General features: G+C 42.8%; 1 protein-coding gene across 3 annotated transcripts in view; it reads right to left on the minus strand.

The window, feature by feature from the left end:
- The window catches only part of LOC137625830 (uncharacterized), an 87,061-nt gene that overhangs the window by 30,854 nt on the left and 28,754 nt on the right, over positions 1–27,453 (minus strand). For all 3 annotated transcript variants that reach the window (XM_068356719.1, XM_068356718.1, XM_068356720.1), the window contains exons 2-6: positions 20,338–21,500; positions 19,848–20,010; positions 18,954–19,058; positions 11,190–11,475; positions 10,715–10,869 (exon numbers count right to left, since the gene is read on the minus strand). In XM_068356719.1, the coding sequence (XP_068212820.1) occupies positions 10,715–10,869; positions 11,190–11,475; positions 18,954–19,058; positions 19,848–20,010; positions 20,338–21,500 (1,872 nt within the window). The remainder of the gene's footprint in view (positions 1–10,714; positions 10,870–11,189; positions 11,476–18,953; positions 19,059–19,847; positions 20,011–20,337; positions 21,501–27,453) is intronic.

The following is a 27,453-nucleotide window of genomic DNA, read 5'->3' on the forward strand; positions in this document are numbered from 1 at the left end:
GGGCATTTAAAGCACATAGAATTAATAAAGACCTGCTACATGTTCTATGGCGTTCTAATTCTAAGGCTTGGGTCACTAGGCATATCTTTGTGGAATGGGTAAACGTAGTTTTCGGCCCTGCTGTCAAGGAGTACCTTCAGGAGAGGAATTTGCCTTTGAAGTGCTTGCTTTGTTTGGACAATGCACCCGCTCACCCCCCACCCCCACCCCCCCCGGGACTCGAAGATGATATCATTGACGAATACAAATTCATCAAAGCGTTGTATCTTCCACCGAATACCACTCCTATCTTCCAGCCCATGGACCAGCAAGTCATCTCTAATTTTAAGAAGCTGTACACCAAGCACTTATTTAAGCAGTGCTTTAATGTCACGCAAAGCACCAACTTAACTTTGCGTGAATTTTGGAGGAGCCACTATAATATTGTGCACTGCTTAAGGATCATAGATCAGGCTTGGGAGGGAGTAACTCGTCGGACCCTGAATTCAGCTTGGAAGAAGCTTTGGCCTGATGCTGTTGCTCCCAGAGATTTCGAAGGTTTTGGCCCTGAGAATGATCCTGTGCTTGCCGCCGAGGAAGACGTCGAAGAGATTGTATCCCTTGGGAAGTCCATGGGTCTGGAGGTGGATGAAGATGACATCACCGAACTCGTCGATGAGCATCACGAATAGCTCACCACCGAGGAACTCAAGGAGCTGCAAGCCATGCAGCATGATGAGTTCCAAACGCAATTGAGTGAGTCGGAGGAGACCGAGGAGGTAGGCCAAATCTTAGGTATGGCGGAAATAAAACAGATGTTGGCATATCATCAACACGTGGTTGATTTCATCGACAAGCATCACCCACAGAGACTTCAGGTTTGCCGTGTTGTTAGGCAGTTCGATGATGTTTGCTTAACTCATTTCAGAAAAATGATATTTTAATTATAAAATAAATTTTTGAATATACTTACCCGGTGAATATATAATAGCTGCAACTCTGTTGCTCGACAGACAAAAAACAGTAAAAACTCGCCAGCGATCGCTATACAGGTTGCGGGTGTGCCCACCAGCGCCAACTGTCGGCCAGATACCACTCTCTCGATGTAAACAAAGACTCAATTTCTTCTCATCCCACTGCGTCTCTATTGGGGAGGAAGGGAGGGTCGTTTAATTTATATATTCACCGGGTAAGTATATTCAAAAATTTATTTTACAATTAAAATATCATTTTTAAATATTTAACTTAGCCGGTGAATATATAATAGCTGATTCACACCCAGGGTGGTGGGTAGAGACCAGTTAAATATGTTTACATCGTATAAGCTAAGAGTTTTTTATTTCATTTTGACAGTTATCAATATAACAAAACCAAAATAAATAGGTACCTGGTAAGGAAGTCGACTTAGACGATTACTCTGCCTTGTAAGTACGTCTTCCTTACGGAGCCCCGCGATCCTCTTAGGATGCTGACAGACCCCCAGGAGCTGAAGTATCAAGGGCTGCAACCCATACAACAGGACCTCATCAAACCCCTAATCTGGGCGCTCTCAAGAAATGACTTTGACCACCCGCCAAATCAACCAGGATGCGAAAGGCTTCTTAGCCTTCCAGACAACCCATAAAAACATTAAAACATTTCAAGAGACAGATTAAAAGGATATGGAATTAGGGAATTGTAGTGGTTGAGCCCTCACCCACTACTGCACTCGCTGCTACGAATGGTCCCAGTGTGTAGCAGTTCTCGTAAAGAGACTGGACACCTTTTAAGTAACATGACGCGAACACTGACTTGCTTCTCCAATAGGTTGCGTCCATGATACTTTGCAGAGATCTATTTTGCTTAAAGGCCACGGAAGTTGCTACAGCTCTAACCTCGTGCGTCTTAACCTTAAGCAAAGATCGGTCTTCCTCACTCAAGTGTGAATGAGCTTCTCGTATTAACAATCTGATAAAACATGACAAAGCATTCTTTGACATAGGCAAGGATGGTTTCTTAACCGAACACCATAACACTTCAGATTGGCCTCGTAAAGGGGTTTAGTACGAGCTAAGTAGAACTTAAGAGCTCTAACAGGGCATAAGACTCTTTCTAGTTCATTGCCTACGATCTCCGATAAGCTGGGAATATCGAAAGATTTAGGCCAAGGACGAGAAGGTAGCTCATTTTTGGCTAGAAAACCAAGTTGCAGAGAACAAGTGGCCTTTTCTGACGAAAATCCGATGTTCTTGCTGAAGGCATGAATCTCACTGACTCTTTTAGCTGAGGCTAAGCATACCAGGAAAAGAGTCTTAAGAGTGAGATCTTTCAGGGAGGCTGACTGTAAAGGCTCAAACCTGTCTGACATGAGGAATCTTAGGACCACGTCTAAATTCCACCCAGGAGTAGCCAAACGACGCTCCTTAGTGGTCTCGAAAGACTTAAGGAGGTCTTGCAGATCTTTATTGTTGGAAAGATCTAAGCCTCTATGCCGGAAGACCGATGCCAACATGCTTCTGTAGCCCTTGATAGTGGGAGCTGAAAGGGATCGTCCTTTTCTCAGGTATAAGAGAAAATCAGCTATTTGGGCTACAGAGGTACTGGTCGAGGATACAGAAACTGACTTGCACCAGTCTCGGAAGACTTCCCACTTCGATAGGTAGACTCTAATGGTAGAAGCTCTCCTTGCTCTAGCAATCGCACTGGCTGCCTCCTTCGAAAAGCCTCTAGCTCTCGAGAGTCTTTCGATAGTCTGAAGGCAGTCAGACGAAGAGCGTGGAGGCTTTGGTGTACCTTCTTTACGTGTGGCTGACGTAGAAGGTCTACTCTTAGAGGAAGACTTCTGGGAACGTCTACTAACCATCGAAGTACCTCGATGAACCATTCTCTCGCGGGCCAGAGGGGAGCAACTAATGTCAACCTTGTCCCTTCGTGAGAGACGAACTTCTGCAGTACTTTGTTGACAATCTTGAATGGTGGGAATGCGTAAAGATCCAGATGTGACCAATCTAGGAGGAAGGCATCTATATGTATTGCTGCTGGGTCCGGGACTGGAGAGCAATAGATTGGAAGCCTCTTGGTTAGCGAGGTTGCAAAGAGATCTATGGTGGGTTGACCCCAAGTCGACCAAAGTCTCTTCCACACATCCTTGTGGAGGGTCCATTCGATTGGAATTACTTGACCTTTCCGACTGAGACAATCTGCTAGGACGTTCAAGTCGCCCTGCATGAACCTCGTTACTAGGGAGATGCCTCGATCTTTTGACCAGATGAGCAGGTCCCTTGCGACCTCGTACAAAGTCAGTGAGTGGGTACCTCCCTGTTTGTAAATGTACGCCAAGGCCGTGGTGTTGTCCGAGTTTACCTCCACCACCTTGCCTCGAAGGAGATTCTCGAAGCTTATCAAGGCCAGATGAACCGCCAAAAGCTCCTTGCTGTTGATATGCATGCTCCTCTGACTCGAGTTCCACAGACCTGAGCATTCCCGACCGTCCAGCGTCGCGCCCCAGCCCAAGTCCGATGCGTCCGAGAAGAGAACGTGGTTGGGTATCTGAACTGCCAGGGGAAGACCCTCTCGTAGGCTGATATTGTCCTTCCACCAAGTCAGATAAGACTTTATCTTTTCGGAAATCGGGATCGAGACCGCCTCTAGCGTCTTGTCCTTTTTCCAGTGAAAAGCCAGATGGAATTGAAGAGGACGGAGGTGTAGCCTTCCTAGCGAGACAAATTGCTCCAGGGATGATAGCGTCCCTACCAGACTCATCCACAGCCTGACTGAGCATCGTTCTTTCTTCAGCATCTTCTGGATGGAGAGCAGGGCTTGATCTATTCTGGGGGCCGACGGAAAAGCCCGAAAACTTGACTGTGAATCTCCATCCCTAAATACAGAATAGTTTGGGATGGGACCAATTCCTTGGCCAGATCTAGAGTCCAACTGAGATCCTTCAGACAGCGATGACTGGAAGAGGCTCTGAGAAGCCAGTAGTCCAAGTACAGGGAGGCTCTGATCTCCGATAGCTCGAAACTGGTACCCCACATTCCTGTGAACAAACCTCAGAAACGGTTGGGAATCCGGGTGTATAGGAATGTGGAAGTATGCCTCCTGAAGGTCGAGAGAGACCATCCAGTCGCCTTCCATAAATGCTGTCAAGACAGCCTGGTAGACTTCATCGTGAAGTTTGTCTTGACAATGAACACATTGAGCGCACTTGCCTCTTACGTACTCCTGCAGTGAACATGGCTGCCAAATCATGGAGCCATCCCTGAGGGACTTGTCCCTGCAGACAACGTGGCTGTCAGATCATTGGAGCCATCCCTGAAAGCCTTGTTTATGCATGACATAATTGTACAGCAAAACTTCAAAGGCTCGAAAACAGCTGTGAAGTTGACCTGTAAAATCTTGGAGCGTCTCCTGGCCAGGCGCCAGGGAGAGTCTACGAGATTTGAGAAGTCTATCTGGGCAGAGGCAGGAACTCCCAAGCCGAGAACTTCTCTCGTGTCATATCAGACTCTCGCTCTATAAGCCAATTTAAAAGAAGGGAAAGCAAAGGCTGTATCCCCCAAACTCCTCCTGGTGATAAACCAGTCGCCTAGCAAACGTAAAGCTCTCTAGGAGAGCGAGAGAGCACTAGCTTATAAACAACGGCTTCGAAGTAGCTAGGCCTAGTGTAAGCTCTGACGTTTAGGCGAACGAGGAGCAGCAGTTACAAAAAGATCCGGACAAAGATCCTTAAAAATCAGCATGATTTAATTAAAGTCCATAGAGGGCTAAGCAGCTTTAGGCTCCTCTCCGTCTGACAGAGTCCTCAAGGGAATATCAGTAGGAGGGGGAACAGCAACTTCCTCATCTAAAGGAACCTTGTCCGATAATAGCTGAGTCTCAAGCAAGGGAGAGACCTACCGTGGTGGCAATGCTTTACAAGCAGAGTCCACACGCACTGGTGCATTAGTAGCGGACCAGGACGCAACGTCATGTAACTGCTTGACAGTCTGTGAACTGTCAACAACAACAGGTGCGAGAGACCAGGACGCAACGTCATGTAACTGCTTGACAGTCTGTGAACTGTCAACAACAACAGGTGCGTGAGGACGCACAGCGTCCACTCGAGACTGCTTTGACTGCCTAGACTGAGCAGTCAAAACAACTCTAGAATGCGGAGGTTGACGCACAGCGTCAAAACAAGTCAACTCCGATTGTTAGCGAACGTCCTGAACGTCAACAGGAGCATCAGCAAGTGGCCTAACGTCCAAATGTGGCTGAAAATCCACACGAGACCGCATCGAGTGTGGTTCTAAACAACCTGACTGACGTGACTTAGCTACGCCAACGTCAACAGGACGCACAAAGGAACGTTAGGTTGGCTGAAAGCCAGGATCTCGATGAGATAAACGGCTAGACTCAACGGACTAATCGGCAGAATAGTCTTCCATAAGGGAGGCAAGCTTATTCTGCATGTCTTGCCGTACAACCCATTTAGGATCAACGGAAATGGTTGCGGTAAGAGACGAGGGTAACGTCTGTGACCGCAACACTTTGCCAACAAAAAAGACTCTCGGAGTCTGTGTTACGCTTTTGTTAGGCGGCGAGCAGTTTTCCGATGACTGCATAGGGTCAGAGCTGTCCTAATGGCTGCAACCAGGACGCTGGACCTGTCCTGAAAGGACTGACTTTCGCTTAAGGGCCTTGAAACCTTGTTTCAGGTTTCTTATGCGAAAAGCCTTCAGATGACGAGGAGAAAATTGTCTCTCTCGCCTTATGGTAGGGGAGATCTTGGTAAGATACACCCGATACCATAGAGGGAAACGTCTGTTCGCTGATCAAGGCCTCTCGAACCCATAAGTCGTACGACATTACTTCTCCCCTGGGCTTGGGAGCTTGCAAGAGGTCCCGGACTAGGTGAACGACAGGCACGAACAGAAACAGACGAACCCTCGGACGCAACACTGTAACACTTTGCGCAATATCACTTTATCACTACGATTTTCTGTTTTGCACTTATTTCACTGAAATCGAAACTTTTACTGATTTCTACCTGAAGCACGCAATTCTACCCTCATCAAAAGGTAGTAAATGCGAAATCAGTCGTATAATGCAAGCACATTAATACCAGCAAAAAAACAGTAAACATCTTTTAAGATAAAAAAATTCAGTGGTTGGAGAAGAGAAGAAACACTAGTTCATTCAAAACTACGTTTTCAATCTCTCACCGTACATTGCCTGGGGACGAGAATAAAACTAAAAACGTTTTATCCTTTCTCCCCGTACAGAGACTAGGGACGAGAGTAACTCGAGAACAACGTTACCCGCTTGAACGGAACGTTTTCTCTCCTCTCTCTCCCTCCGTCTCTATCTCTCTCTCTTTCTCTCTTGATTTCGCACCTAAGAGAAGAGCCCAATTACATTTCGTCAAAAAAACATGTTATTTGACCAAAGGAAAAAACTGAAAGGTTTTTCAATTAAAAAGTTCCTTTAAAATAGAATTTAAAACATTTAAGCTTTGAAAGAAGAATGAACAAAACGTCAGAATCGATTTACTCTTTCTGCAAAGTGAAACCGTGATACGCTCTCTCTCTATCGTAACGATAGAGCGCAAACTGCGTAGCATAAATAAACTAAACGTTAGTTCATCTTTGAAAACAGTACGAAGACTATTCAAAGAAATTCTTTCATAAAATATTTATTAAAAATATTCATTTAAAAAGTTTTAAATCATTAGCTCTTTAAAAGCTATTTACGATTGAAAGGGCTCAACGTTGTTTAACTTTGGTTTCCAAGTTAGGACCGCCTACTCTCAGGAAAGGTCGCATATAAACAAAACATTAAAATTTATTTTTTATGTTTATTATAAATGGAAAGTTAATCGAAGAGGCCTAATAAAGGCGGTGAGATATAAAATATATAGAGGAAAATCTATAATTAATTTATAACGTGATAAGATAATTACTAAAAGCCTAAACACACTTCCGTCTAAGGGAAGGGTCGGCCATTTAAAAGTCAAAGTAAGTTCATACTCTCTTTGTCACCAAAAATTAAATCTATCCAAAACGAGTTCAAGATTTAAGATGAAGATAAAACACCTGCACTGCGAAAGCTCAAACCAAAATGAAGTACTTCACCAAATATGTTGAGAAAACTCCAGGTTCTACAGCGAGTAAAAGTACGTCTTGTCGACACGTCGACAGAGAAGAAATTGAGTCTTTGTTTACATCGAGAGTGGTATCTGGCCGACAGTTGGCGCTGGTGGGCACACCCGCAACCTGTATAGCGATCGCTGGAGAGTTTTTACTGTTTTTTGTCTGTCGAGCAACAGAGTTGCAGCTATTATATATTCACCGGCTAAGTTAAATATTTAAAAATCCTCAAAAGCCGTACCAAGCAACTTTCACTCGATAGTTTCTTTAAAAAATCTCTAAAACGGTCTAGTGATCATGATGAAAAGAAAGAAAATGAAGCAAAGAAAAGGAAGACCGAAGCAAAGAAAAGGAAGACCGAATCAAGTGAAAGTGATGAAAATCAAAAATAAGAAAAGAAAAAAATGTAAAAAAAAAAAATATAAAATTATAAAAATGAAGAAAACAAATAAGCTAAGTTAAGTTAAAGTTCACATAGTGTAAGTTATCGTACACGTTATCGTACAAAGTCGCCGTCCCTACCTCCTCGCTGATCTTCCATCTCCTCCTGCGTGGCAGTCCCTACACCTGCGGTGGCCTGTCACTAAGGTAAAGTGTTACATAAAAACCCCTTATTTATTTATTATTTCTTTATTATTATTCTTTTTTTAGATAATTATTATACTGTATTGTATTAATGTTATGTGTAATTATGTGTAGCCATTTATTAAGGAGTTATTATGGGTTTTTAGGCTGAGGAACGAATTAAACAAATTACCGTGTATTCTTATGGGAATATTTGCTCCAACATACGATCGTTTTAACATACGAAGCAGTTTCTGGAACGAATTAAGATCGCGGGAAACCATCAGTACCAGCGTGCGGACGATCGACGGCGCTTGCGCGCGTAAGAAGATCGTCGGCGCTTGCGCCCGTAAGAAGATCGTCGGCGCTTGCGCCCGTAAGAAGATCGTCGGCGCTTGCGCCCGTAAGAAGATCGTCGGCGCTTGCGCCCGTAAGAAGATCGTCGGCGCTTGCGCCCGTAAGAAGATCGTCGGCGCTTGCGCCCGTAAGAAGATCGTCGGCGCTTGCGCCCGTAAGAAGATCGTCGGCGCTTGCGCCCGTAAGAAGATCGTCGGCGCTTGCGCCCGTAAGAAGATCGTCGGCGCTTGCGCCCGTAAGAAGATCGTCGGCGCTTGCGCCCGTAAGAAGATCGTCGGCGCTTGCGCCCGTAAGAAGATCGTCGGCGCTTGCGCCCGTAAGAAGATCGTCGGCGCTTGCGCCCGTAAGAAGATCGTCGGCGCTTGCGCCCGTAAGAAGATCGTCGGCGCTTGCGCGCGTAAGAAGATCGGCGAGCATGCGCGCTTCACGCGCTAGTAGGTTGAAGGGTCAGCTGGCAGGACAATCAGGAATTGGGATGTGTCCTTAAAAAAGGGCAGGCATCCCCCCGATGAGGACCGTAAGCAGGTCTGCTTAGAGTCCAGGACTGAAGTCCTTCGTTGCAGTGCAAGGTTGCGCTGGTAGATCAGTAGGTCAGCTGGCAGTGAAGCCCATTGGGGCCGTTGGATCCGCAAGCTGACCTTATCAGGAACGATCCTCCGAAGAGGAGTCTCTATGAGTGGCCTCTCTCGCGAACGAGAGAAGTGACAATTCGTAGAAGAGACCTAAAGACACTTGTGGTGACGCCCCATAGGGCCGTTAGATCAGCAAGCTGACCTATCAGGAACGATCCTCCGAAGAGGAGTCTCTATGAGTGGCCTCTCTCTCGAACGAGAGAGGTAACACTTCATAGAAGATACCTGAAGACACTCGTGGTGACGCCCCTTAGGGCCGTGGATCAGCAAGCTGACCTTATCAGGATCAATCCTCCGAAGAGGAGTCTCTATGAGTGACCTCTCTCGCAAATGAGAGAGGTGAACACTTAGTAGAAGAGACTTGCCAAGACTGTGCTCTACCCCTGAAGGAAGAGAAACTCAGCAAGGGGGGAGAAAAGTCTGGCCGAAGGGCAGCAACAGTAGTCGAAGGCGATGAATTTATAAAGGCATGAGAAGTTCTCCCTCTGAAGGGAGAAAACCTCACACCTGGGGAGGAAACCTCCCTCGGAAGGGAAGTTGTCCAACCCCTGGAGGCGAAATACCTAGTCATGAACAAGACAGGTCTGCTTCGTTGGCACTCTCTAGTCGAACGACGAAGAACTGCATAGTTAACTGGGAAAATAAAAAATAATTATTTTAACAGAAATTCCCCAGGGAGGAACTCCGAACAGGAACCCCGAGGGAATAACATGAAATAAGAATTAAGTATGCGCCCTCCTTCCCCAGATGACATCCACGGGAGAAGGGGGGAGGAGTAACTGTAATAAAAACAGAATTATAACAGAATTTTAATTATCTAAATCATCTAAGAATATACACTAAAAGTGAGAACCACTGACCCCTCGAAGGGAAGTGTTCCCCACGGAGAAAGCTGAAAAGTTAAAATACAATTAGATTTCACTAAAAATAATCGAGACAAACAACGGAATAGCAACCTAACCCGCAACGGGAAAGGAGCTATCGTAATACTACGTAGTTGTAGTAAGGGTGAACGACCTCAAGTAGAGAGAGACCGTAGTCAATCTAAAAAAAGGCCAGCCGTAAGAAAAGAGGCAAAGCGAAGATAATAGATAAATGAAGAGAGTCCCGATGACGGTTCCCCTGCGGAGGCCGAGTTAACGGATATAAGCTGACGGGAAGACCGAAGGACCAGAGGGAGAGGTCGTTCCCCACGAAGTGGAACTGTGGTGGCCTTGCACTACGCAAGTATCGTTGTCGTACATCACACACACAGTACAAACACTGAAAGAAAACTTATTACATTTCTATACACAAATATATACATAAACATTAAGAATGTTTATAGATATATATTACAAGTACAGTATAAGAAAAAGTAAGTGAAAAAGACAAAAAGCATTAATGGTTGTCAAAGAGGCGAGGGTGAGAGCGGACACGTCCGACTACCACCTGAGCCGGAAGCAAAGTGAGCTCAGCACAGGTGTGTGTTGGGGGGGGGGGGGGGGAAGAGCAGGCTACCCTCCCTACCCCCCGCTAACTAGCGGTGGGGTAGTAAACCCTCGTTAAAATTCTAATGGCTCATCATTTCAGCTACGCCGAAAGTAATAACCCATATTAAATAGCGTGGTTTGTATTTCAGTTACGGTACAAACACTGTTTCTATAAAACTTTCAGATAAAATATACTAAATCAACATACAGTATCAATAGTCTAGTAATTCTTGGAATTGGCTTCAGAATATGTACTGGATCTCATACCATAGGGCTAACTAATGCTCACTCTCTCCAAACAACAATAAATCAAACATTATCAGGACAAGATAATCATGGATAGAAACTCACTTGTACAGCTAATATAAAACTATATATTCAAAAAGTATATTGGACAAAGGAGATTAATTAATGTTTTCAAATCAAAATTCCAGTATTTAAAGTCGAACATGATTATAACACCAACAAGAATTGAAAATTACCAATAAAATCGTCCTAATTCACCACAGAAAAATTGATTAACAATTCTTCCCATATATCTGAATTAAACTTGATGGCAAACCTATTATTGTTACATTATATAACCACAAAATCATTTTACCTTGAAATCTGCCACCATAGCTAAAGGTTGTGGGTCACCATCTTGCATGGCACTCTCAAGAGCCATCTGAACTGTGTGCGCTAAACCTGTTGTGCTTCGGACCAGTCCTACATTATCCGCAACTAAGAGACCACGGGATTTGGGTGAAGGTATTTCTGAAATGGAAAATTTTTAACAATTGCTGAAAAAAAAACTGGAAAATCAAACACAGGAAGTAAGAATGCACAAAAATTAATAAAGTGTAAAGCACAATTATGTGCAAATGATGAATAAATGGAGCCTTACTTTACATGTGTATCCCTATCTTAGAATTTACTGCTCGATTGCCACATTATTAAACTCTGCAAATGCTAGTTAATCAACTTTTGACTAAGCCAGACCAATAGTGCCATCACATAAAAACTGAAAGCAATCAAGTATGATAATATAAATAATAATAAAGATTTTAATAAATAAAATCAAATAAAGTACATACCTCCTTCAAAGAGTTCTCCTGAGTTTCGTACTCCTCCTCTGCCAGCACTCGAACCAGCCCTCCCAGGTGGTCTCCCCCGCCTCCCTAGTCCTCGCCCTCTTCTTGCAACAACTGGCACGGGGTCAGGATCAGCAAAAGGGTCTTCCTGGGGTTCTGGATCATCCTCTTCCTCTTCTTCACCATCAACAACTGGCCTGGCTCCAGTGAGGTCATGGACAGACACTTTGGTACATTTTTTGATGTGGCTTGAATATTGACGTTCTTTACTGAAGGTTCGATCGCAGTCCTGGTGACAATTATAATCATAAATAAAATTCAAAGTAAAATATTTCAACTTAAAAGAGTAACACTAGGCAGTTCGGGTGCTACCTCTGGCCACAGTCCGCAAACCACTACATGGGTATAACATACTTTGAAAACTGACCATATTATCTAATGCTAAATTGGAAAAACCACCGAGGCATCTGGTTAAGCTCTTAGCTACAAATAACAAAACAGATAATTTTGCTTGATATTCATAACAACAAACTACCCAAGATTGATATGCAGTAAGACCCATACTGTACCAAAAAATTGTAGTTTATTAGCAAATATGTTATTTTGATTATAAAATAAATTTTTGAATATACTTACCCGGTGATTATATAGCTGCAACTCTGTTGCTCGACAGACAACTCTACGGAAAAACTCGCCAGCGATCGCTACACAGGTTGCGGGTGTGCCCAACAGCGCCATCTGTCGACCAGATACCCAGCTCTCAATGTAAACAAAGACTCAATTTTCTCCTCGTCCCACTGCGTCTCTATTGGGGAGGAAGGGAGGGTCATTTAATTTATAATCACCGGGTAAGTATATTCAAAAATTTATTTTATAATCAAAATAACATTTTTCAATATTTAACTTAGCCGGTGATTATATAGCTGATTCACACCCAGGATGGTGGGTAGAGACCAGTAATATATGTTTACACTTTTATGAGCTAAGAGTTTTTTATTTCATTTTAGAAGTTATCAAAATAACAAAAATAAAATAAATAGGTACCTGGTAAGGAAGTCGACTTGAACAATTACTCTGCCTTTTAAGTACGTCTTCCTTACGGAGCCTCGCGATCCTCTTAGGATGCTGATCGACCCCTAGGATCTGAAGTATCAAGGGTTGCAACCCATACAACAGGACCTCATCAAACCCCTAATCTAGGCGCTCTCAAGAAATGACTTTGACCACCCGCCAAATCAACCAGGATGCGAAAGGCTTCTTAGCCTTCCGGACAACCCATAAAAAAACAACATTTCAAGAGACAGATTAAAAGGATAAGGAATTAGGGAATTGTAGTGGTTGAGCCCTCACCCACTACTGCACTCGCTGCTACGAATGGTCCCAGTGTGTAGCAGTTCTTGTAAAGAGACTGGACATCTTTCAAGTAAAATGACGCGAACACTGACTTGCTTCTCCAATAGGTTGCGTCCATTATACTTTGCAGAGATATATTTTGCTTAAAGGCCACGGAAGTTGTTACAGCTCTAACTTCGTGCGTCTTCACCTTAAGCAAAGTTCGGTCTTCCTCACTCAGATGTGAATGAGCTTCTCGTATTAACAATCTGATAAAGTCTGACCAAGCATTCTTTGACATAGGCAAGGATGGTTTCTTAACTGAACACCATAAAGCTTCAGATTGGCCTTGTAAAGGTTTAGTACGCTTTAAATAGAACTTAAGAGCTCTGACAGGGCATAAGACTCTTTCTAGTTCATTGCCTACGATCTCCGATAAGCTGGGGATATCGAAAGATTTAGGCCAAGGCCGAGAAGGCAGCTCATTTTTGGCTAGAAAACCAAGTTGTAGCGAACAAGTGGCTTTTTCTGACGAAAATCCGATGTTCTTGCTGAAGGCATGAATCTCACTGACTCTTTTAGCCGAGGCTAAGCATACCAGGAAAAGAGTCTTAAGAGTGAGATCTTTCAGGGAGGCTGATTGTAACGGCTCCAACCTGTCTGACATGAAGAATCTTAGTACCACGTCTAAATTCCATCATGGGGTAGCCAAACGACGCTCCTTGGTGGTCTCAAAAGACTTAAGGAGGTCTTGCAGATCTTTATGTTTGGAAAGATCTAAGCCTCTATGCCGGAAGACCGATGCCAACATGCTTCTGTAGCCCTTGATAGTGGGAGCTGAAAGGGATCATCCTTTTCTCAGGTATAAGAGAAAAACAGCTATTTGAGCTACAGAGGTACTGGTCGAGGATACAGAAACTGACTTGCACCAGTCTCGGAAGACTTCCCACTTCGATTGGTAGACTCTAATGGAAGACGCTCTCCTTGCTCTAGCAATCGCACTGGCTGCTTCCTTCGAAAAGCCTCTAGCTCTCGAGAGTCTTTCGATAGTCTGAAGGCAGTCAGACGAAGAGCGTGGAGGCTTTGGAGTACCTTCTTTACGTGTGGCTGACGTAGAAGGTCTACCCTTAGAGGAAGACTACTGGGAACGTCTACTAACCATCGAAGTATCTCGGTGAACCATTCTCTCGCGGGCCAGAGGGAAGCAACTAACGTCAACCTTGTCCCTTCGTGAGAGGCGAACTTCTGCAGTACCTTGTTGACAATCTTGAACGGTGGGAATGCGTAGAGATCCAGATGTGACCAATCTAGGAGGAAAGCATCTATATGTATTGCTGCTGGGTCCGGGACTGGAGAGCAATAGATTGGAAGCCTCTTGGTCAGCGAGGTTGCAAAGAGATCTATGGATGGTTTTACCCCAAGTGGCCCAAAGTCTCTTGCACACATCCTTGTGGAGGGTCCATTCGGTTGGAATTACTTGCCCTTTCCGACTGAGACAATCTGCTATGATGTTCAAGTCGCCTTGGATGAACCTCGTTACTAGGGAGATGTCTTGACCTTTTGACCAGATGAGCAGGTCCCTTGCGATCTCGTACAACGTCAGTGAGTGGGTACCTCCTTGTTTGGAGATGTACGCCAAGGCCGTGGTGATGTCCGAGTTAACTTCCACCACTTTGCCTCGAAGGAGAGACTTGAAGCTTTTCAAGGCCAGATGTACTGCCAACAGCTCCTTGCAGTTGATATGCATGCTCCTCTGACTCGAGTTCCACAGTCCTGAGCATTCCCGACCGTCTAGTGTCGCGCCCCAGCCCACGACCGATGCGTCCGAGAAGAGAACGTGGTTGGGAGTCTGAACAGCCAGGGGAAGACCCTCTCTTAGGTTGATATTGTCCTTCCACCAAGTCAGACAAGACTTTATCTTTTCGGAAACCGGGATCGAGACCGCCTCTAGCGTCTTGTCCTTTTTCCAGTGAAAAGCTAGATGGTATTGAAGAGGACGGAGGTGTAGTCTTCCTAGTGACACAAATTGTTCCACGGATGACAGCGTCCCTACCAGACTCATCCACAGCCTGACTGAGCAGCGTTCCTTCTTCAGCATCTTCTGGATGGATAGCAGGGCTTGATCTATTCTGGGGGCTGATCGTCTTGTTGTTCAGCAACGTCCTCATCAGAGGGTTCCTCATCCGAAAACTGATGAGGAAACGGCAACGGAGTGGGCAACGTCTGGCTCGCTGAGTCCGGTCGCACTGGTGCATGCGTGACGGAGCCGGACGCAACATCATGGAACTGCTGCACAGTCTGTGAACTGTCAACAACCATGGGTGCACGAGGAAGCACAGCGTCAACCCGAGACTGTCTAGACCGTCTGGGTTGTGCAGTCAACACCCTACCGGGTTGCTGAGGTTGACGCACTGCGTCAAAACAAGTCACCTCTGCTGGTTGTTGAACGTCCTGAACGTCAACAACCACCTCCGAGCGTCGCTTAACGTCAACGTGCGGCTGGCAACCCACACTGGGTCGCATCGGTGGAGGAACCACCTCAACTGGCAGACGCGAGTAGGTTACCTCAGTGTCAACAGGGCGCACAACCGACCGGTTGGAAGGTTGTTGGCCAGAAGGTTCGGTAGCAACCTTTTCCGCATTAAAGTCCTCTATCAAGGACGCAAGCTTGGACTGCATGTCTTGCAGCAAAGCCCATTTAGGGTCTACAGGAGCAGGTGTGGCAACAGACGGGGTTAGCGACTGAGGTGGTACCGCTTACCATCCCTGAAAGCCTTGTTATGCATGACATAATTGTACAGCAAAACTTCAAAGGCTCGAAAACAGCTGTGAAGTTGACCTGTAAAAAACTTGGAGCGTCTCCTGGCCAGGCGCCAGGAAGAGTCTACGAGAATTGAGAAGTCTATCTGGGCAGAGGCATGAACTCCCAAGCCGAGAACTTCTCTCGTGTCATATCAGACTCTCGCTCTATAAACCAGTTTAAAAGAAGGGAAAGCAATGGCTGTATCCCCCAAACTCCTCCTGGTGAAAAACCAGTCGCCTAGCCAACGTAAAGCTCTCTAGGAGAGCGAGAGAGCACTAGCTTAAAAACAACGGCTTCGAAGTAGCTAGGCCTAGTGTAAGCTCTGACGTTTAGGCGAATGAGGAGCAGCAGTTACAAAAAGATCCGGACAAAGATCCTTAAAAAAATCATCATGATTTAATTAAAGTCCATAGGGGGCTAAGCAGCTTTAGGCTCCTCTCCATCTGACAGAGTCCTCAAGGGAATATCAGTAGGAGGGGGAACAGCAACTTCCTCATCTACAGGAACCTTGTCCGATAAAAGCTGAGTCTCAAGCAAGGGAGAGACCTACCGTGGTGGCAATGCTTTACAAGCAGAGTCCACACTCACTGGTGCATTAGTAGTGGACCAGAACGCAACGTCATGTAACTGCTTGACAGTCTGTGAACTGTCAACAACTGAACTGTCAACCACAACAGGTGCGTGAGGACGCACAGCGTCCACTCGAGACTGCTTTGACTGCCTAGACTGAGCAGTCAAAACAACTCTAGAATGCGGTGGTTGACGCACAGCGTCAAAACAAGTCAACTCCGATTGTTAGTGAACGTCTTGAACGTCAACAGGAGCATCAGCAAGTGGCCTAACGTCCAAATGCGGCTGAAAAACCACACGAGACCGCATCGAGTGTGGTTCTAAACAACCTGACTGACGTGACTAAGCTACGCCAACGTCAACAGTAAGCACAAAGGAACGTTAGGTTGGCTGAAAGCCAGGATATCGATGAGATAAACGGCTAGACTCAACGGACTAATCGGCAGAATAGTCTTCCATAAGGGAGGCAAGCATATACTGCATGTCTTGCCATACAACCCATTAAGGATCAACGGAAATGGTTGTGGTAAGAGACGAGGGTAACGTCTGTGACCGCAACACTTTGCCAACAAAAAAAAAGACTCTCGGAGTCTGTGTTACGCTTTTGTTAGGCGGCGAGCAGTTATCCGATGACTGCATAGGGTCAGAGCTGTCCTAATGGTTGTAACCAGGACGCTGGACCTGTCCTGAAAGGACTGACTTTCGCTTAAGGGCTTCGAAACCTTGTGACAGGTTTCTTATGCGAAAAGCCTTCGGATGACGAGGAGAAACAACGTCTCTCTCGTCTTATGGTAGGGGAGATCTTGGTAAGATACACCCGATACCATAGAGGGAAAACGTCTGTTCGTTGATCAAGGCCTCTCGAACCCATAAGTCGTTTGACATTACTTCTCCCCTGGGCTTGGGAGCATGCAAGAGGTCCCGGACTAGGTGAACGACAGGCACGAACAGACGAACCCTCGGACGCAACACTGTAACACTTTGCGCATATCACTTTATCACTTCGATTTTCTGTTTTGCACTTATTTCACTGAAATCGAATACTTTTACTGATTTCTACCTGAAACACGCAATTCTACCCTTCATTAAAAGGTAGTAATTGCGAAATCAGTCGTATAATGCAAGCTCATTAATACCAGCAAAAAACAGAAAACATATTTTAAGATAAAAAAATCAGTGGCTGGGAAAGAGACTAAACACTAGTTCATATAAACTACGTTTTCAATCTCTCACCGCACATAGCCTGGGGACGAGAATAAAAAACTAAAAACGTTTTATCCTTCCTCCCCGTACAGCGACTAGGGACGAGAGTAACTCGAGAACAACGTTACCCGCTTGAACGGAACGTTTTCTCTCCTCTCTCTCCCTCCGTCTCTATCTCTCTCTCTCTCTTTCTCTCTTGATTTCGCACCTAAGAGAAGAGCCCAATTATATTTCGTCAAAAAAACATGTTATTTGACTAAAGGAAAAAACTGAAAGGTTTTTCAAATAAAAAGTTCCTTTAAAATAGAATTTAAAACATTTAAGCTAAGAAAGAATGAACAAAACGTCAGAATCGATTTACTCTTACTGCAAAGTGAAACCGTGATACACTCTCTCTCTATCGTAACGATAGAGCGCATGTTGAACGTCCTGAACGTCAACAACTGCGTAGCATAAATAAACTAAACGTTAGTTCATCTTTGAAAACAGTACGAAGACTATCAAAGAAATTCTTTCATAAAATATTACATTTAAAAAGTTTTAAATCCTTAGCTCTTTAAAAGCTAATTACGATATAAAGGGCTCAACGTTGATTAACTTTGGTTTCCAAGTTAGGACCGCCTACTCTCAGGAAAGGTCACATATAAACAAAACATTAAAATTTATTTTTATATGTTTATAATAAATGGAAAGTTAATCGAAGAGGCCTAATAAAGGCGGAGAGATATAAAATATATAGAGGAAAATCTATAACGTGATAAGATAATTACTAAAAGCCTAAACACACTTCCGTCTAAGGGAAGGGTCGGCCATTTAAAAGTGAAAGAAAGTCCATACTCTCTTTAAAACACCTGCATAGCGAAAGCTCAAAACTAGAATATAGTACTTCACCAAATAGATGTGAAAAACTCCAGTTTAGCAACAGCGAGTAAAGTACGTCTTGTCGACACCTCGACAGAGAGAAAATTGAGTCTTTGTTTACATTGAGAGCTGGGTATCTGGTCGACAGATGGCGCTGTTGGGCACACCCGCAACCTGTGTAGCGATCGCTGGCGAGTTTTTCCGTAGAGTTGTCTGTCGAGCAACAGAGTTGCAGCTATATAATCACCGGCTAAGTTAAATATTGAAAAATATCCAACAGGTTTACAAACAAGTGGAGTTTTGTGGGCTAATGTGGATACCTTACGCTGTATCTTTTCATATCTAGACAGCTGCAGATCAGACTTGAAACCATTCTTTGTAAGATATGATATACAGTATATGCACATGTGTTGACAGATGAATAATATGTGTGGTATTGTAATGAATGTAATGTTAGCAAAAGGTCTTTCCAGCTTATTACTAAGATTAATATATACTGACCCGTAATGACCCAATTTCTTTTGCTAAAAGAAGAGGATATTTGCACAGTATATTTGCAAAGACCCTACAGCTTCTAAAAACTGATGATCAACATAATACAAGATAAATGCTTTTATGACAGGTGTAAAACCAAATGATGATCTGTTAAGGAGAGACAACCAATTCAAGTTAAGAGTTAGAAATTTGATGTGGGAATTCAGCCTTAAGAGAATTTATGGGGCGTGTTAACTCACTACTGTTAGAAAAAATCTAAACTTCATGGCAGCCAAAATCGTGTCATAAACATTTCTAATCTAAGTTAGTTAGTTGTGGAATAATAACACTTTCAAAATAATGACTACTCCCAATCAAAATGGATTTACCTACAGCAAGAACTATAAATCAGATACATTACAAGGTACATATTCAGAGGAATTACACAGACTATCAATCCAATAATTAAGTATCACATAAGCAAGTAGCTCAAAACTATTTCATAATACATCATCATCACTTACCTGACATCTAAACTGTACAGCTTGTTCTAATACTGGATCAACCGACACAGGGTCAATCTTTCCTCTCTTTGCTGGACCGCCTTCAGCTTCAGAGTCACCTTTCCTCTAAAAGTATCAAAATACAATAAGCTGAAAACTGATCCTGTAAGATATTATTTTACTTTTAAATCTACACAAGAGAGAGAAAGAGAGAGAAAACACCAAGTTAAAATGATAAAGGCCAAAAAGTCATAAAACAAAAGCCTTATCCAAAAAGTGTCTTAGGAATTGACAAAATGAAAACCTGCATTACTTTAGTGCAAACATTTTAACCATTTGAGTGCCATTGGAAGTATTTTACGTTCCATTTATCTACTTCCTTCGTCACCATCAGGATTATTTCATGTCCAGTGTCAATATTTTTCTCTTCCTTTTATCATTTACCTATATGAAAACTTTACAAAATATGTAACATTATACACCAATGAAAAGGAAATTTATAAAACTATAGGATTCTTATGTTGTATAGTCTTATACTGTATAATTTTTGTGCAAGATAAGTAAACTGTCCAAAACATGGACCTGGGGCTTAAGTGCCAAATCATTAACAAAACAAGGTGGGTATTTCAAGTATTCGTGTAAAATTAAATACCCCTCTGAGAGGCTAATGTCCTACTCCACCACTGATCCACTGTATCTGTTGATATTATATATAACACTCACCATGGAGGATTAAATTAGAAAAGATCTACAATTATAAAAGTTAATGGAATCACTAAAGTTACAGGATAGAAGTACATAGTTTATAATACATTAGGTAGTTATAGATATCAAAGATGGAATGTGCAATGCTGACACAGCTAGGATAATAATCATAAATTATTTTAAAAAATTCTGAAACACTGAATAACAAACCTTAACTGGAGATGATGTCTTTCGATATGGGCTATGGTAACACTTTAAAAAGTGCTGTGATATTTGAGGCCGAGTTTTGAATGTCATCTTACAAAATGAGCACATAAACAAGGGAGTTTTCTCAACTTTGACCTCCTCTTTTTTACAGCTTCTCATGTGTTTCCTGCAAAGATGAAAAACTTGCTTAGTTCCTATCATAGATTGAACAATTAAATAGTAGGAAAAACAAATCTATATTAAGATTCTCGGATCAGGAACCACAGGAAAAGTAACGTTTACTACCATTAGCTGTGGTTCTTCTATATAACGAGTGATCATTCTGTTAAATTCTAAAAAATGCAAGCAATAAACTACATATTTCCCTTTTGATTTGTACTGTATTCAAATGAATCACTGGCTAAGTTACACATGAATGGTATTCAGTGAAAAGTGAAAAGAAAATATAACTTTATTAAAATTATATTAATTTTGAAAACTAAAATATATTCACCTTAAAAATAAGGGCTTCATAAACTTGCTGTTGCAGGTTGGACATTCATAGAATTTTTTACTGTCATTAGGTTTATCAAAGGCATCTTCCCAGTCTGGACTTCCTTGTGGCTGTGTCTGCAAGCTCGAGTAATACCTCGGCTTACGCACTCCCCCCTCGGAGAGATTTATTTGAATGGGCTTTTTGAAGGATTCATTCTGGCTTCCTGCTGTTGTGTTAGCTTTGCTGACCTTCGTAGTTCCCTCAGGAATGATAACTTTGAAGACACCACTTTGGGCAGAATTATCAGACTCAACCTGGCTGACAGGAATTTTTGCAATTCCTTGGTTGTTGTTGCCGGCCCTTATCACAATGCGATTCTTAGTTCCCATAGATAATATCTGTGGTTGTGCAATACTTACAGGTGTTCCACCTACTTGGATAAGGTAATGACCCCCACTTGACTTAGAGGGTGATACCTGATTATTAGTTTGGATGACTATTTTTGTCGGAGTACTCCCAGACAAGTTATTGATAATTCCTTGTAAATTTGCAGAAGTTCCAGTCAGAGCACTTGATAAAGATGTTGCTGCAGTCTGCTGTATCTGTTGTTGTTGAAAGGCTTGAATCTGAGGGGTTACTGTACTAGTAGTTACAATAATATTATCCTGAGAATTAGAAGTGCAAACTCTTGTCTGGAAGTTTTCATTTACCAAATTACGCAAGAGAAGCTCTCCATCCTGGTCTGGGCTTAAAGCATCAGCATCGACCAGGCAAGAGGTCCCGTTTCCTTCTCCAGAAACCTCTGGAACAGACTGTTCTAACTCGGACATCTCATTATGATTGTAATTAGTCTCTTCAATCTGTTCATGTTTAACATCTATATCATGTTCCATATCTCCATTGCTGGCGCCTACATCCTGTGGAGTGGGATTCTGGAGGCCTACGGGGACAAAATCTACATCATCTCCACTGCATTCTTGCATAACCACCTGTGAATTTTGCTCTTGAGGTTCTTCCATCATACCCCCTTGTGTAGTACTCATAAGCATTTGCTGTGGCTCTTCCACAACATTTTGTGTCCCTTCTATAACTACAGCTCCATCAAGCAGCACAGGCGATGTTACGTCAGCCTCAACACTGCTGCTAAGGTCTCCCGATACCACTTCGGAGTCCCCATCAACCTGGAAAACAAAGTATAATGCATAGAGATAAATAAATACTGCTAAAAATTTAGACAAAGTAAACAACTGCATTATATCTTTAAATAAAATCCAAGTGTTAATGAAAAACTAAACCAAGAATTCAATCACAATTCTTCAAGTATAGTAGCTCAAACTCAAGAGTGCCACTAAACTATCATACAGTGAACCCTCGCTACTTCGCGGTTCGACAATCGCGGATTCACCACTTCGCGGGGTTTTCCCATAACCCATATATATATACATATCGCGGATTTTCCGGAAAATTCGAAAATACCGCGAAATCTGAAGACAACCAAATACGATATTTTGTTACCTGTAATTCCATTAATACTGTAATTAGTAATATCTGCTCTTACTGATTGTTCATTGCATTACATATGATATATAATTCAGCACAGAAAGAAATAAAACACGAAAAGAGAATGTGATCATACGATAATTCAGTACGTAGTAAAATTAAATCGAAAATGAAACGCAAATCAGATGCAGTCATACCATATTAGAATGGTGTGTACTGTAATGGATGTGCTTCTTTTCCATGAATCTTTTGTATGTATATGTACGTAGTACAGTACTGCATCCAATAATATTCTTTGTTGCAAAAATCACATTTCGAATACTGAGAGAGAGAGAGAGAGAGAGAGAGAGAGAGAGAGAGAGAGAGAGAGAGAGGCGTAAAATAGCGTACGTAAATTTTTATTATTATTGTTATTATTATTATTATTGTTGTTGTTAATAAAATTATTATTGTTATTATTATTAATCATTATTATTATTATTATTACTGTACAGTATTATTATCATTATTTATTATTATTACGGTATTGTACTTAATCTACGTACGTTCAGTATGCGCGGGGGCATCTTCTATGAGTAACCAACGCGCCATAGTACTGTAAGACGGGTTGTGATTGGTTCAAGCGCTGATAGATGACGAATCAAAACTCAAGTTTTGTTATCTAGCCTGTGATTGGTGTTTTGCCCGCATCTTCTACCCGCAGCATCAAAGTTCTCGCGGGGCTGCATCGTTCACTTTCTCTTTCCGCGTATTGCTGAGTAGACGTTCTTAAGTTTGTGAAGTTTAATCTGTGCTGTGTGCGACTGTTTTAAGTTGAACTTTTTGTTGAACTTTCTGTTACAATGCCTCCCAAGCGTTCTGCTTCTAGTAAGGCTGGTAGTGAGCCTAAACGCCACCGAAGGATGATGACGATAGCTGAGAAGGTTACGCTTCTCGACATGTTAAAAGATGGTGGAAGTTACGCGGCCGCCGGCCGCCATTTTGGCATCAACGAATCCACCGTTCGCTACATCAAGAAGGACGAGGCGAACATTAGAAAGACTGCTGCAATCACCTTTAGCAGATCAGCGAAGCGAGTCGTTACAACGCGTAATAAAACGATCGTACGCATGGAAGGTGCTTTAGCTGTGTGGATTGCCGACTGCCGGAAGAAGAACATAGCGTTGGATACGAACACCATCCAAACAAAGGCTTTGAGCTTATATGAGAATTTTGCTGCAAAGGAACCTAAAGACGACGACGGCAACCATGCTGAAGATGATGATGATGCAGATGATCCTCAACCAGGGACATCCACTGATTCCCAGCCTCAGAAACGTTTTTCCGCAAGCAAAGGATGGTTCGCGAAGTTTCAGAAACGCTTCGCCCTGAAAAGCGTTTCCCTGCATGGGGAGTCTGCTTCCGCTGACACTGCCGCTGCTGAAACTTACGTGAACCAGACTTTCAAGAACATTATCGCTGAAGGTGGATACAAGCCGGAACAAGTCTTTAATATGGATGAAACCGGCTTGTTTTGGAAGAGAATGCCGTCGCGAACTTTCCTGTTCAAAGAGGAAGCCAAAGCCTCTGGCTTTAAGGCATTCAAGGATCGCGTTACCCTCGTGATGTGTGGCAATGCTGCTGGATTTTTGTTAAAGCCGGGGCTTATTTATAAGTCGAAAAATCCTCGCGCTTTGAAAAATAAAAATAAGAATCTCCTTCCCGTGTACTGGATGCATAATCAAAAAGCATGGATTACGAAGATGCTGACCTCCAACTGGTTCCACCAGTGTTTCATCCCGCAAGTCCATGAATATCTCTTAGAGAAGGGCTTGCCATTCAAGATCCTTCTCCTTATGGATAACGCTGGTGGACACGCAACTGACCTGTCGCGTGAGGGCGTTCAGGTTGAGTTCCTGCCACCCAACACCACGTCATTAATTCAACCAATGGACCAGGGGGTTATCAGGGCGTTCAAGGCCCTCTACACGAAGAATACCTTGGCGGACCTCGTTGCGTGTGTGGATGCTGCCCAAGATGACGAGGATGAAGACTTCAACTTGAAGGCGTACTGGCGGCAGTACACCATAGCCACGTGCCTGCAGAATATTCAAAAGGCACTTCAAGAGATGAAACCTGCAACCGTAAATGCGAGCTGGAAGAAGCTGTGGCCCGATATTGTTTACGACGACAAGGGATTTACTCCGTCGGAAATCCAACACTGCAATACGGAAATCTGTGCAGTTGGCTGCCATAATTGGAGGTGACGGGTTTGGCGACATGACGACTGAAGACGTCGACGAGTTGTTGGACTGCCATTCCCAGCCCCTAACTGACGCAGACCTCGAAGACCTGACGAAATCGGCAAGTGAGGAAGAGAGTGAGGGTACCCAGGAAGAGACCCAAGAAAATGTCGAAGAAACGGGCTTAACATTAGAACGGCTTGCCAAGTTCTGCAACCATATGAAGGAGGCGAAAGAAATGTTACAAGAGTGGGACGAGGATATGGTTCGCTCGATGCAATTCTCAAATAAGGTCGATGACATCATGACTCCCTACAGGATGCTCTTGGATCGAAAAAAGAAGCAGCGGCAACAACTTCCGATCACAATGTTCTTCCAGCCTCGCAAAAAAGAGCCAGTTCCTCCTGCTAGTACGCCTTCGGAAGAAATTGAAGAAGTTGAAGAGGTGTCCCAGGAAAAGACACCTCCGTCTGAAGAGACGTAAAATACTATCATTGACTGCACAGTAGAACACATCATCAGCTTCATCATCATCATTTCTACTGTGCAGCAAATTCATCGCCATTCAAGTTTTTCTTGAACTTCTTTCGTGGTGAGTACAGTAACAATCTTTATTTTTTACTTTAACCTGTTTTATAGTTTAGTAATGTACGTACTGTATGCATTAAGTTAAAGGGAAGGTTTTAAAAGTCTACATGTTGTAACCTATCATATTTTTTTTGTTTAAAATTTACATTTACGTACGTAAAACAATCTCTCTCTCTCTCTCTCTCTCTCTCTCTCTCTCTCTCTCAAATTGTTTTCCTGCTTTGCTACGTACAAGTACTGTATAATTTATATTTGTAAGGTAACATATTTTGTAAATGCTTTTACTGTAAATACTGTATGTACTGTATCATTATTTATCACTATCATCATGCGCGTTAAATGCCTTGTTTGTTCTGAGCGTGGTTGTTTACTGAGCGTACACGCCGTCGTTTCAGGCGGCGTCATAAAGAAAAAGATTTCATTTGGAAGCCCTAAGAAAAATACGTAAACTAAAACATTGGTAATAAAAAAATCAACATACAGTACTGTATAATCAATATAATCAATGCAAAAACTAACCTATACGTACATATATGTGTACACTAAATGAGTTTGTTTCTTCATTATGATCAGAGATGAACGTAAACAAAACATTGGTTGCCATTTTTTATCGTGCTTTTTAGGTGTTTAGGAAACACATGATATAAAATCGCCTTTAATATTTGTGCCTGTTTTAGTTTAGGGTGCTGTAGTACATGCATTAAGTGTTCTGTACATTAAAGGGTGGTTTGTTAACAGTACTACGTACAAGGGAAGGTTTTAAAAGTCCGAATATACATGTTAAATAAATAGGTAAATATGCTGTCACTACTTCGCGGATTTTCACCTATCGCGCCCGCGTCTGGAACCTATCTACCGCGATAAACGAGGGTTCACTGTAATAATATTATTAATATTATTACTACTTGCTAAACTACAACCCTAGTTGCCAAAGCAGGATGCTATATAAGCCCAGGGGCCCCACCAGGGAAAATAGCCCAGTGAGGAAAGGAAACAAGGAAAAAAATATTTCAAGAGCAGTAACAACATTAAAATAAATATTTTCTATATCAACTATAAAAACTTAACAAAACAAGAGGAAGACAAACAAGATGCAATATTCTATTCCTATAAAAGTCCTACTCAATGAGACCGTATCCTTGTTGCACGGACAATCAATGATATTTCATTTAATGAGCAATCAAAAAATAATAATGATGAAAACCATCGATCTATTTGTTAAACACTGTGCTGTGTATACTGAATTCCAATGTATAACAAAAAAGTATGCCCACCGGCAAATTAGCCAACAGTAATCACCAATTTATGAGAAAAAAAATATGGAAATCCTGTTGATTTACCAGTTAAATTCTGGAGACTTACAAACTGTCAGAACTTGTGGCCTGTAGTTTTTATCAAAATAACAAGCAGTAAAAGCTTTTACTCTGATTTTACCACATAAATAAGAAGTGATGCACGCAGGACAATTTCAAGGCAAATAATGTCTTAAACTAAACGCATTTCTATCTTAATAATTAGGAAATACATACTGTTCGTTCAATGTGAAAATAGTACACACAAAAAAAATTATTAAAATCATTGTATGAAGGAAAACATACTCTGAAGCTGACAAATTCGTAGATAATTTGTATTTTTCCTAACTATAAAAACCTTAGCTATTTAATAGGGGTATTACTTTCGGCGTAGCTGAAATAACGACCCATTAATTTTTAACAAGGGTTAATTACCCACTCCGCTAGTTAGCGGGATGTACGGAGGGTAGCTTGCTACCGCTCCCCCTCACACACCTGTGATTGAGCTCGCTTTGCTTGGAGATAGGACTTCAAAGGGGAGAGGGCTGGCGGGCAAGTTTGGTTAAATAGCTAAGGTTTGTATAGTTAGGAAAAATACAAATTATCTATGAATTTGTCATTTGTTCCGTAACTGAAATACAAACCACGCTATTTAATAGGGGTGACTCACCAATTAGGAAGGGTGGATGTCCCAGCCAATAAGGCTTTTTGGCTTTACCCGGGGGCTCCTCATCTGAGTGTGTTAGCACTCATAGAATAAGGAGTCCCTGCGGCTCGATAAAACCTTGCTACGCAAGGTTCGCGGCCTACGCAAGCTGTGTGTGAAGGTATGTAGAAATGTGACTCGTCCTAGAAATTTATTCTGAGTTCTTTAGACGGAAAAACTGTGCACTAGGACTTTCCCAATACTACCTCGTCAGGGTATGGGGACGCAACAGTATTAATATTAATACTAGGTACACAAGGGAACATGGTTTACCTGCAGTGGTTTGAGGTCAGCTATGCAGAGAAACCAGGATGCTGCTTTCCCCAAGGGAGGGGAGAATGAAGAAAAGAATAAGGGCAAGTCAAACCTTTTCATTCATGCAGACTAAAACTGGGTAACAATGCCCTCAACCTTCTGCTACTTGTCCAATAAGGAGCTTGAGGTTTTAAACCAGCTGTTGTGCAGCCACCACATGACCAATAGGAAATGTATTAAGTCTCCTGTGGGTCACGTCTTGCAGGTAGTGGAATGTGAACGTGTTCTGACGTTTCCACACCCCAGCTTGAAGAACCTGCGTCACTGAGTAGTTTCTTTTGAAGGCCAGGGACGTAGCTATGCCCCTGACATCATGAGCTCTGGGGCGACATGACGGAGGAGGGTCTGGATTCAGTGCATGGTCAATGACCCTGCGAATCCATGCTGAGATGGTGTTCTTGGTGACCCTGCGAATTCATGTTGAGATGGTGTTCTTGGTGACCCTCCTCTTGGTCCTTCCTGTGCTGACGAATAGTGCAGGCACACGAGGACGGGTTGTGGCTGTTCTCTT

This window comes from Palaemon carinicauda, chromosome 33 (genome assembly GCF_036898095.1).
Source record: "Palaemon carinicauda isolate YSFRI2023 chromosome 33, ASM3689809v2, whole genome shotgun sequence".
In the NCBI taxonomy this organism is placed as follows: domain Eukaryota; kingdom Metazoa; phylum Arthropoda; class Malacostraca; order Decapoda; family Palaemonidae; genus Palaemon; species Palaemon carinicauda.